Here is a 13,791-nt window from a genome sequence, read left to right on the forward strand (position 1 = left end):
GAAGATTGGATGTCAATTGATTACGGTTGAAAATAACGAAGTCTGCTCCAAAATAGCTGTAATGTTGCTTCCAAACAGGACGTTAATATGATGAAACTACATAAATACTCAGAAAACCATGGTGCAAGTTATTTCTTTGTGGATCTATGTAGTCAGATGCAGCAGGACGGGGGGGGGGAGATAATATAAGAAGACCTATCACAAGAACTATGAAAATTAAACATTCTGAATCATCACTAAAGCAGGAAAAACATTTATAACTTTACTATATATTTTCATTACAATATATCTTATAAAGATCATATTTGGAGCTCTTTTATTAACTGAATAATTTTCTTTTTTCCTCTGTTAAATTTTCCATTAACTTTTATACTTTTTTTATTCCCCCCACCCCGGAGGCCATCTCGAAATGAGGATGAGAAGTTTCCTGCATGGTGCTTGATTCTCGCCACCCTGGAGAGTATACGAAAAGGCGGGGGTCTGGGCCCTCCCATCGATAACGGGACGTACTTCCTTAGCCATGGGTTGTACCGTGGCCAGTGATGGCGCTTAGGACTTAACTACGGTTTCCACCAGTATTGCTGTTGCGGCGGTCCGGTCATTCAGTATTATTCATCCGAGTGCCTTCAGGCGGGTCGGAGAGTCAGCGATATGACTGATTTTTTGGATGAGCAGATACGGCTACTCGCAGTTGCGACTGGGGAAAATTTAATCATTAATATCTTGCACACTTTCTTCTCTATTAATCCAGTAGTTTTTCATTCCACTCTTTAGTTTTAATCCCCCACTCTTAATTCATTTTAAGAGTGGGGGATTAATCTTTAATTCCACTTTAATTCATTCAGCGATATATTTTATTGGTGGTTAAAAAGTAAAAATGCTTGTAAAATAAAAGAAAATAAAAAATGCTTGTTGAAAAGTAAAGATGCTTTTATACATGTTGTATTTTTATAATTAAAATAAAAATATCGTTTAGCAGTGCAAAATAAAAAATATATATATTCAAGTATAATTTCGACTTTCAAATTAAATACCACAGACAACAAAAAAAAAGAAATTGCTGTATTTAAATAATTTAATTGGAAACCTTTCAGTTCTGATTTGAAACAAAATGCAATTGACAATGACATATTTTGTTATCTTGATTCTGCAGATAATACAAACTGTGTTTGACTGGATTTTACTAGTCAGATCGTTTCATAATCGCTCTATCTATTCTTAAAAATAGCAGTATTTCATCTTGTATCTAATCATTTAATACATTTTGCTTACATTTCAATCGAACATTTTCATCAACAACTTTTTATTATATGGCATTACAATTTAATAGATGTATATTCTGAATTTAAACTACAAGTTTTTAATAAATAAAAGTTTTTCAACCAACATTTGATGTAGGCATAATATTTGCTTTTTTTAGCTCTTTATGAAAAAAGAGTAAAGAGTTTTTTAATATTCATGGGCTCCACATTGTTTAAGGTCAGCTTAATAAAACTACATTTTATCACAAAAAATAAAAAGATAAGATTATTAAGTTTGATTAGGCTGTTTTAATTCCAATGCCACATAACGAGTACTTTGGACTTTAATTTGTAACCTTAAAATGAAAGATAGATAACGAGGATTATATCTTAACCATCTTCAACTATCCAAATTTTTTCCCTCTCCAGTTTCCTGTAGGTTATAGTGGCCTACCGATAAAGTCGTTATATAAGACCAGAGGATTTAAGATTGAAAAATTCGGCTCTTCAAGATTAACCCTCTTGTAAAGAGGCCTGGTGTGTGTACCCTAATTTTGTCGGGACTAAATGCCTTCTCAATAGTTTGTCGCGGATGCTGTCAGATAGAGGGCCGATAAGGCGTCGTCCGTTCCATCACACCATCAATCAAAGTTACAAATCATGAGCAGAATAGATTTTTCCGGAATTGTTCTTCTGTGTTATACTTTGCCTACGCTCAAAGAAATTGTATATTGTTCAGTTTTTTCACGACGTAAATTATAAACCTCACAGTCTGAAAGTTCAGAGCAGCATCAACAATTCTTCATTTTAAAACCAGGGAAAGTGGTCTCTCCAAAGTTTTCTCGCATATACTCTAATGAAGATGTAATCCTAGAGAACGCCTTGTACAGTATTGGCGTACAATAGTTACGAAATATTAACCTTAGGCGTGAATTTAGCATTTTGACTGAATTTATCGTGTGATCCTAGTTGATGTTTTGGCTATTAAAACCTGGCACGCAGTTAATAGTATCCGAAAATCGAATTTGTAATTTAGGCGCGTTTTTCCAAACCAATTGAAGGAAAAATTTGATGTAAAATTGCGCTTGTGGTGATAAAAGTCACCTACCAAATTTGATATATTTAAGTCTTTGTGTCTTTGAGTTATATAGTTCTAAAAATACAGACCGACCGACGGTGAATCCCTTATTGGATTTGGCTCAAAATTTGATAGGTGTCTAGACTCTAGATGTTAATGTGTATAGAATTTTATCTATTTAATCTCTTAGTTTTGTAGTTATTATGTTAAACTTTCCTCTCAGGAGATTTTGCTCAGAGAAACTTACAAATTTGCTACAAAGGTCGTATACCAAATTTCACCCGACTATATCAAAGCGGGGTTTTTTTTTATTATTATTATTTGTTTTCCAAAATGGCATTTCCAATTTTCCAAATGACAGTACATTTTCCAAAAATGTGTTTTTCGAATTTAGGGATGTCCAAAACTTAAGGATTCGTCAAAATTTTGAGTTCGCATTTTTCGGCGATTTATATACTTTCTCTGTATTAAGTATAGGAAAAAGTGAAAAAGTATTGATTGTATTTGCTTTTATAATACTAAAATTATTTTGTGATTTGCATCTTATTATAATACGTCGAAGTACGCTTATATATTTAATGAATAACAATAACTGAAAATAAATTCATAAATTCTGCAAATGTGCTTGCAAAATGGATAATTTTGTAGTTATATATATATATATATATATATATATATATATATATTTAGTTGCTACACTGCAGTTAGAAGATTGCTTAAGATCTCATTGTTTCAGATATAAGTATTTTAATTATTTTTACTTGTTCTCATATTGAAAACATAAATTATTATCTTTTGCAAAAATTAAAATCGAATGTATGTTGAACCAGCGTTTAACCCCCTTCTTCGCCAAGTTGCGATAATGCGCCAAAACTGGCAACTTCCAGACTGGCAAACCTATTATCTTTCGCCTTTATTATGCACTTTGATTGGACACCTGCTCCCTTGCTTTTGAACATATCGCGTAACACGGCACAAGACCGTTGTTCGCGAGTTGGCGATTTTTGAAAATTGCGCCAAGCAGGGGGTTAAACTCCGGTCGTACCGTGTTTATGTTTCTTAGTTCTCAATAAGACAGCGCTATGGCAAACACATTTGGAGAAAAATGATCTACGCTGTAAATATTTAAACATTAGGGAGATTTTTTTTAAAAAAATTGTAACTCTTTAATATTAAGCAAAATTTCGTGTTATGCCACGATAATATACAAAAATACTGTTCAACATAAACTTCGCATCTTCAAACGTTATTCTTTTAACTCTTTAAGGCTTACGATTTTAAAGAAAATATAAACATTATTGGAACAGAATTTCTTTTATTATAAAGATATTAAAAAAATATTTAATTCGATTATTTAACGGAAACATTACTCAAAAATACGAAAAAAAAATAACATTTCAGTAAATCCTATATATGTCCCAACTTGTAAAAAACAAGTTGGGACGTATATAAACCCTCCACTTCATAGTTTCAAAATTAATATAAAACATCAAATTTAGAGTTATTAAGATTCAGTGTTTCTATTCTTTACATTTTAGACTCTCCACCAACCATCTTGCGGAAAGTTCTGCAGTCAGCGCTTTGACTTTCCCCCAGGCTGACTGTCCTAAAATAATGGTATTCAAAGCTTTATAATTCGATCAGGTTTGATCTCAAAAGATTGAAACGTTAGAATGTAAAGATAATTTTACTGTATATGATTTATAGGATCGAAGGATTGTATACAATTTAGATTGCATAATTGTTTTCAAAAATACATTTATTGATTTAAATAAAATATTATTAACCACAATTAAATCTTTTTGAAGGTAAAACTGAATTTTATGAAGAATCAGAAACATTTTTATTGAATAATTCTCTGATATATCGTATAAATTATAAAAATAACATTTTGTGGTACACATAGGATTACATTGCAGAAGAATTAGAATTTCTGTAATCTATTTTTAAAAAAATGTGTTTGGTTTCATTTTTTTCATTATTCATTTCACTTTGGAATCATATAAAATTTTCATATTTGTTGAAGTTTTTTCTCTTCCATTTCAAATTCCAATTTAAATTTTTCGGCAGCTGACAACAAATTATATAAGCCTAAAAACATTTATTTAGAGAACAAGGTGCTTAAATATTCAATTGAAAATTTTCGAGAGATTACTCTTGGCGAACCAGCTGGTCGCAAAAAGGCTATTAGAATATATTAAACGTTAGATATTGAGAAATAAAAGGAATTGGAGAAAAGAAACGAAAACTCTATTTATATTTTATTGAGAAAATGAGACACAAATAATCTTTTAGTTTCACTTAGCAGGGTTTTTTTACTTGATTATTGCGATATCTCTGTGATTGTCCTCATCGTCGTTGTCCCAAGGTTGTTTTTCCGCTGATGCAAACAAACTGAAGAAAATTCCGGAAATCATGTAAGCAAATACGATTGTGAAGAACACTCTGTTCCATTCTGGGATAGTTTCCTTACCACAAAACAAAAAAATATACATGAGAAATTTTATTTTTATAACATTAATATAGTTTAACTAGCAATTGAAAGAAAATTATCTGAGTAAATATAAACAGTAAAGAACTAAATGAATAAATTTTAATATTCCCTTTCATCATCTGCAATATAGATCAATATCAAATTTCAAAACAAATCAGTCAAATATTTTACCTTTCATGTCGCTCTGCATGTAAACGGGGTTACGCAAAGATGCGAGAACTTGAATGTATGAAATTTGGCACGTGATCTGCTAGCCGAAATAATAATTTTGCATCAAATTTTGGTTTCATTCTATTGGCAATAGGTGTCCAAAACGCTTATTTAGTTTTTCTTGCCTATCATATGAAGTACAAAATGCTCATATCGGAAATAAAAATTTCAGAACTACCCATAGCATTTACGGCCTTGCTCAATGCTAATAATTTTTATGCGGGGTGAGTGAAAGATAAGTATGCAAAAAAGTTGTGAGAATACGTTCTGCAATTTGATTTTTTCCCTTCTTTTAGTCAGTGTGCCTCAAAATATGGAGATTAGTCATTATCATAATGTCGAATATTTTAATATTTATGGTATGCTTTTCTTTCTATCCTTCATATTTGAGGAAATGAAAATGTTTCTTTAGCTTAGCTGTGAGTATATCCTATGTCATGATAAAAAGTGAACACAGAAGTCATGAGTTTTTTCATACAATTTATCTTCCTGCATATTATAATTCCAAATAATTTTTCTTTCATTTTTCAAAGTTCGAAATCCTTGTAAAGGGTTTCATTTCCTTATCATTACTGATATGCTTGTAAATTCTGTACATAGTTATTTTTCTTTTTTCTACTGTAAATATTTTGGTATTTAAATAAAACTCCTGTAACATGCCCACCAAACCGTTCAGTGACCAGAATGGTTAAGGACACGGAGTATGAGACGGCGTTCTGTTCTGTGAGTACACCACACATTTTAAATGCAAGCTATAGGTACAAGGTTTTATAGGCATAATTATGCATACATACAAAGTTTTGCAGGTACAAACATCTATACGCTTAGGATTTTATAGGTACAATCATCCATCATACAAGGTTTTAAAGGTACAATCATCTATAGGCAGAAAATTTTATAGGTACAATAATCTATACGTACAAGATTTTATAGGTGTAATCATCCATACGTACAAAGTTTTATAGGTACAATCATCTATAGGCACAAGGTTTTGTAGGTACAATTTTCCATAAGTACAATGTTTTACAGATACAATCATCAATAGATTCAAGGTTTTATAGGTAAAATCATCTATAGGCACAAGGTTTTATAGGTAGAATCTTCTATAGGTAGTAGGTTTTATAGGTAATATCAACATTATAAAATAATGTTAGCATAGCCTCTTACTTTGTCCGATGTTAAGAAGCCTACTAATGATGGCGCAAATATTCCGCAGGCAAATGCAACGGTGCTAGTAATACCAAATAAGGTACCTGTAAATTAATAAAGACAATTTTTATGTGTACAAGTATGAAAAGTTTTTAATTCTTTTCTTTATTACGTTCTAAAGTTTTCCTTAAAAAGGCGATGTCTTTTTTTTCATCACTATTCATATCAGCTCTAGGTTAAAAATTCATGATTTTTTTTTATATTAGTACCTTCAGATAGAAAGAGAAACTCGCTTTTATTGCCATTCAATAAATGAAAGTAATATATTAATAAGATTACTATCGAATGAGGAGTCTCCTATATGTGACTTCTTTAAAATTTTAATTCATTTTAGTTATACTTGAAATCCCTTTGTTCTGACTTATTAAAGCTGAAATTATCTTAGTCATAGTTATATTTGGAATCTTTTATTACGAAAGGTTAAATTAGTAAATTGAATGTTGATGTAATTTTAAATCGATAATTAAATTATTTCCTTAACACTTTCATCGGGGCAATGGCGCGCCTTTGTCCCACCCTCTGCATTCAGAGACTGTCCCGCTCTCCGCAGCACTAAAATTGAAAAATTTATACTTTTAGAACATTTATACCATTACAGAAAAACCTTGATTAGAGGACGAGTTATCTCATCCCTTGCGCATAGCGAATATTCCTGGAAGACGAGTTGTCTCGAAATCTGAAAGTGTTATCTTAAAGTGTTACGTGAAATCCACTTCATTTTCTAAATTCAAATTATTTATCTTTGATAAATTTGCTTGTCAAGTTAAATGATATCTCTTTAAAAAAATCATTCAGGTGGGGGAAAAATGTCAGCACACCTTCCATAATTTATTAATAATTTGAGGATAAATGCGAGTAAGGCATTTGGGAACGAAGTCAATAAAAGACATCCTATTATCAGTCGATGTCTTATTTTAGGATATGATATATATTAATAGTCTCTTATTCATTATTACTTACTGAACCCATTTTGTGTGAAAAATAGTTTATAAATTGAATGTTGATATAATATGAAACAAAGCATTAAATCATTTCTCTTAGAGAAATCTACTTAATCTTCCCCACTTAAAATGATTTCTGTACGAGAGTTCATTTAAATAGACGAGGAAATAATGGTATCTCACCATCGATGATTTATAAACAATGTCCAGATAAATGCGGGATAGGGAATACAATTTGCAAACCAAATTAGTCAAAAATTGTGTGGTGGCATTAGGATGTAGGGGTATTCTATTCAGCAATATCTACAGCATGGCCATAAATTAACTTTCCTTGTTTGAAGGCATCTGAAGCTAAAACGAATGAACGAAATGAATCATTTCATATGCAGACTGTGGAAGGCTGGGGAAGATGAAGTGCGCAGAAAAATAGTTAATACCAAAAGTTGCAGATAGAAGAAATAATGGCACTGTGGGAATACAGTTATGAATGAATTCATGAAATTCCTAGAAAGTAATATTTAATTCATCAATATTAAGGGACACTGGACGCCGTGCAGCATTTTCAATATTCTGACCTTCCTTGTGTACAACATATTGCATACAGTGAATAGCGTTCTTCACTGCTGCGTGCAAATTGTCAGTTTCGATGTTCATAACAGCCAGTCTTATGTTCTATTTCAAGACGAGCAGGTCTGCTTAAGAGCAGCCACAGCACTACACCATCTAGTGTAGAACAGTTTTACCAGTAAAGCAAGCTGAGGTGAAATAAGGTCCATATTAAGCACACATCAATAGTCAGTCACGAACAACATTGAAAAACGCATCAATAGTCAAGAACAAACTGTTAACATGTCGTTTACTCTTCCCTTTTTACAAGGAATGCATGGCGTTGCTGTCACGCACACATTAGGAATTTTACATAATCCATGCAAATGTCCTCCTTCGTACATGATAGCAGCGCCAAAATTTCTTCTATCAGCAACTCTTATTACTAATTTTTTTTCTGCCGAATTTATCTTTCTTTGCCTTTTACAGTCTGCATATGAAATGTGGTGACATTCCGTCCATTCGCTTTAGCTGCAGGAGCCACAAAATAGGGAACGTTATTTTATGGACACCCAAATAATTCGTTTTCTAGTATGCAAAAATAACTCTGTCCTTTTTCATATTGACTAAAAACTGGGCTGTATCTCTAAGATTGCTATCATGTATGATTCTGTGTGCAGAAATATCTTCATCAATCTTTCTCAATTCTAATTTAATATTTGAAAATGCATTTCACCATTAAGTTATCCCTAACTATACATGAGGTTAAGATACGTTTATTACCTGTATGTATATAGATATATGATTTATATAATAAATAATTCTCTATTTTTAGCAAGTTTTTATTAATCTGAGTTTGAATCATATTTTTCTTCAATACATGGATTTTCATACTCATCTAACGTTGCTCATAGAAGAAGAGAAATTCTGAAGCTGAATGTAATTTGTTACAACTGGTAACAAATAAAATTAACAATTATTATTAATTATCAGGTAATGACAAATTAAATTAATATATTAAATTAACAATTATTAATTATCAATTTATAACAAATTAAATTAACAATGTAATTGTTAATTTAATTGGTTACAATTGGTAACCAATTAAATTAACAATTTTGTTACAATTAGTAATCAATTAAATCAATAATTAATTTTGATAGAATTGGTAATAAATTAAATTATTAATAACAAATCAATAATTTACAATTAATTGAAATTCAAGAGGCATGGTAAAGAATATTCAGAATAATTTAAGGAAATTCTGTGTAAAAAAATCCTAATTTTAAATAATTCTCATCTTATAAGAATATAAATTTATCCTTTTTTTCCTCTGCATGAAATAAAAAAAAAACACTAATCTCTGAAAAGATAAGATTTTACTTAAATAATTCACTCCGAGTGAATAAACTCGATCTCGATATGCTTCGAGTGATTAAATTTCGTAAGAATAAATTTTAAGTGATAAACTGTAATGCACTAGAAAGATAATAATTTTCAGTAAGACACAGATGTTTTCTTTTAAAATCTTCCACCCTTTTTACAGTTTTTTGCAAAAAACGTAAAGGATTTTTTTTAATATTTCGCTCAAGCGGGGTGATTGGCTCAAGGTTCTAAGTACCAAGTGAACATTTATTTTTTATTCATATGCAGTAAAATTATGTGCGTCAAAAATAAAATTCAAGCATTTCTGATTAAAAAAGATATTAAAATGATTTAATGCTGTTTAGAGCATACTTTTACAGGATCTTTACTATTCAATGATTATATGTATTTCTTTATAAGAATTTTATATAAAAATATATATCTCATCAAAAGATAATTTTCATAATTAATTTTGATTATAAGTTCATAATTTGAAAATAAAAAGATATTATATGAAAATCCCTCTCATCAATACATAACATTACAGCAGATGGTATCCTGATTTTCCATTAGAGAAATAATAATTAAATGATAATTTCAATAAGTAGTTTTATTTTCTTAAAAATTAATTGACTCGGAGGCCACAGTTCTTTCTTAAGTTATACACATTAAATATGCTATATAAGTTACATTTTAATTATGCCACATCATAACGCAACTTAAAACAATAGGACATTAAATGACAAGCTTAGATAAGTTTAAGACGGATTGTGACTTCACATTACAACCTGAGGCAAAAAGTAGTCGTATGACATACCAATCAAAGTTTATGACAGGACTGTAATATTATAGCACAAGGCAATGCGAAATTTGATGACATGTCAGGTGAAATTTATGATGAAGTTGTAACACACCAACATAACTTAAAGCATTATACAATTTAATGGCATGACTGCCGAAGTTGATGAGGGAGTTGTAACATATCAACATAACTTAAGGCAACATATAATTCATAAACATGCCAGATGAAATTTATAGCAGAAATGTGACATCACAACAAGCTTGAGGCAAAATGAAATTTGATACATATATAGTGATATTTATGATGGAGTTGTAACATATCAACATAACTTAAGGCAACATATAATTCATAAACATGCAAGATGAAATTTAGAGCAGAAATGTGACATCACAACAAGATTGAGGCAAAATGAAATTTGATGACATGCCGGTGATATTTATGAGGGAGTTGTAACATATCAACATAACTTAAGGCAGCAAAAAATTCATAAACATGCAAGATGAAATTTATAGCAGAAATGTGACATCACAACAAGCTTCAGGCAAAATAAAATTTGATGAGATATATAGTGATATTTATGATGGAGTTGTAACATATCAACATAACTTAAGGCAACATATAATTCATAAATATGCAAGATGAAATTTAGAGCAGAAATGTGGCAACATGAAATTCAATGACATGTCTGCTGAAGTTTATGAGGGAGTTATGATGGCAGAGCAAGCTTAAGGCAATGTGAAATTTGATGATATGCCTACTGATGTTTATGATGAAGTTGTGACATACCAGCATAACTTAAGGCAACATACTATTTCATGGCATGCCTGAAATCACAGCATAACTTAAGGCGTGCAGTGTGATAACATGCTTGATGAAGTTTATGAGAGATTTGTGATATACCAGCGCAACTTACGGCAACATATAATTTAATGGCGTGTTTGCTGAAACTTATGTTGGAGTTGAGACATACCAGCATAATTTAAGACAGCAGACATTCTGATAACATGCCTAATGGAGTTTATGAGAAAGGCTGTGTCACAGCACAATTTACGAATTAAGCACTCAAATGATAAAACAAGTGAAGTTTAAGATGGGACCCCAACACAATGTGAATTTTAAAAAAAATTGTATCACTTACTTGCAAAATATGGACTCATGTCCACATGTGTGACATGGTAGCCGGAGTAACAGAAACCATTTAGGGCCATTGCTAAGCAAATCAGTCCGATTACTAGTTTCGGGCGACAACCTGATATTGTCACCAGAGTTATGGCAAATGCAGAACCAAAAGTTCCTGAAAGAAAAAAAAATTAAGAAAGCTTGAAGATACACATTTTCGAATCTGTTGTTGAAAACTAGGTTATTTCAAAACTTCAAGAAACAGTTATAATCAAGTACTTAACAGAAAATAACTACATTTTTCTTAGATGTGGGAAGTAATCAAAGTTATTGGTAAAAGAATTTCCTTGTCAGATTGAAAAGTAATTTTAAAGTAGGTAGAAGCTTTCATACATATATAATGTCGATAAAATATATATTTATTTTTCAGCCAACCACCTTTAGTAAAATGGGGAATATTACTTTCTAAGCAGTTAAATTTCTTATATTAAATATATAAATAGTTAAAATTTCCCATTTGGTGATTGAAAAATATAAATTTAATTAAAAACCACTTTTGTGCGAAAATGAATGACCTTTTTTTTAAATCCTACTTTGAAGTAAAAAATCAAAAAATATTGAATCATTTTTTAAAAATTTAATTCTAAAATTGGTTAATTATTCATCGGACATATTAAATGCCTTTAATATAATAAACAAAATTTAAAAGATTTTACATTACAAATTTCCAAAATAATTAATTAAGTAAAGATGTAACTTTCTTCGTTTCTAAATCAAAATATCAATTATTTTAATTCAAAAAAGAAGTCTGAATAAAAATAATTGAAAAATTATTATGTGACGATAAATGCATTGTTCAAAAACAAAGTATAATGAGTTGAAGTGGAGTAATAAATTTTGAAAAGGGTATAGCATCAAACTGCGAGAAAAAAAATATCTGATTTGGATTAAATGTATAAAAAAAGCAAATGTTGTAATTTTTTATAATTATAATTTATTTCTTATAACTTTTTTAATATAATTTCTGTCTTTTTCTTTTTTTGATAATTTTTGTAACGAACAAAAATCTTGCGAAAACAGTTATAAAATACGTCAACAAAGGTAAACCACCATGTATGGTCTCCCTGAAACTTTCTCACATACTCTCCAAAAACTATCTTGTCCCCTTCCATCCGCATAAAATTGTGGATCTTGACTAAGACTCTGAATGCTTTACACGGCATTCTATAACAGCAGTTACGAAATATTTTTTGGCACAAATTTAACATCCATCTTCTATTATAAAATTAAAATTACAATGTAAAAAACGCGACGCCAAACGATACAGATAAATCTCTAAAGTGTTGCCACAAATTTTAATCTAAATAGCTGAATCACCGAAACTTTTTAAGGGAAAATGTAATTAACTTTTTGACTGACTTATGTAAATCTATACCGCATTCATAAAGTAAAATATATCCGATATTTAAAACAAACAATTGACAGCTACCATAAACAATTTCATAACAATATTTACCTACTGAATTGAAAACCTTCCTAATATTCGTAATACTGAGCACTTCGCGTTTACGCAAGTAATCTGCAAGATAGGATGCCATCCATGCTGTCGGTGCTTGAACAATGTATGGCAAAGCTGATATTTCTCCATTCTGCAATAAATAATATACGATGCATCAATTGTTTCAAAATCTCCCCTCGAATTTCCCGTAGATTTACACATATGCTGTCAAATAAAGTTGTTATTACTTTTAGTATGTGGACAAAAGCGATTTTGCCCATACGATATATTGCGCAACTTTCTTGGACGTTATTAATAACCGGAGAGCTATAGTCCTTTCGAATTTGTTGGATACTAACATAACTAAGTACGTTTTGTGTTTCTTAGAATAACGATGAAAAGAAAATTTGAACAATTTGCACAATTTGAAAAATTTGCACAATTTGAAGCTTTTCTTATAAAAGGGTCGTTTTAGTTTCACATTTAAACGCACTTTTAACATGATATTTTAGGTTATATTTATATTTTATTAATTGTTTAAAAAAATTGTTTGTTTTTATTAATCTTTTAGGGCAATAGGCTGACGAGCATCCACACTTCTGAACAATGTTATTGAAGCAAATCGTCGGTGCTTATAAGTATTAAAATATCAAAATGAATTTAATAAAACATATAAGAGTCTCACAAATTATATTTGATAAAGTTTTAATATTACCTTAATATTTTATAAATCATAGAATTTGGATTTTTAAAAACTTATTTATTTTGCCAGTAAGAAAATAAAGTTGTTTTTAATTGACTTGCTTGACTCCCCCCCCCCTTCTCCCGTCAGCTTAGCGATGCTAGGTAGCTGCTTTTTCCTATTCCGGAATTAGCCTCTAGGAATAGTTAACAACAAATAGTTAAGTGTCATATAAATTATACCAAAACTATGACAATATTTTTTTTCCTTTTTTATTATTTGTAAGATTTATTTTTAGTAATACATTTATGGTACTTCACCTTACAATGCGATAACGGGTAAAGATAACTTTGAATGCATTTCGACGTAGTTTCATTATCTGTTACAGTTATTAAATGCCCCTGAGAAATCGAATATTAATCGCGATGCAAGCATTTGAACGATAGTTTATCATCCAAACACATGAGATTTTGAATTATCCATTATCATCTGTTACATTTTAATGATAACTATTCACAAATTTAGCGAATATTTAAAAGTGGTGATATGGCTTGTCGAAGTAATAAAAAGCTTCTCTTTTAAAATTCAAAAAAAAAAAAAATTGCC

At 30.3% G+C, this 13,791-nt stretch overlaps 1 protein-coding gene across 1 annotated transcript in view; it reads right to left on the minus strand.

Annotated features, from left to right (window-relative positions):
- Nucleotides 1-4,634: 4,634 nt before the first annotated feature.
- Nucleotides 4,635-13,791, minus strand: part of LOC129971777 (sialin-like) — a 36,887-nt gene continuing 27,730 nt past the window's right edge. Inside the window, exons 7-10 of the mRNA XM_056085754.1 lie at nt 12,522-12,654; nt 11,025-11,180; nt 6,191-6,276; nt 4,635-4,787 (exon numbers count right to left, since the gene is read on the minus strand). Of these exons, the coding sequence (XP_055941729.1) occupies nt 4,635-4,787; nt 6,191-6,276; nt 11,025-11,180; nt 12,522-12,654 (528 nt within the window). The remainder of the gene's footprint in view (nt 4,788-6,190; nt 6,277-11,024; nt 11,181-12,521; nt 12,655-13,791) is intronic.

The sequence above is a fragment of the Argiope bruennichi genome, chromosome 6 (genome assembly GCF_947563725.1).
Source record: "Argiope bruennichi chromosome 6, qqArgBrue1.1, whole genome shotgun sequence".
Taxonomy (NCBI): domain Eukaryota; kingdom Metazoa; phylum Arthropoda; class Arachnida; order Araneae; family Araneidae; genus Argiope; species Argiope bruennichi.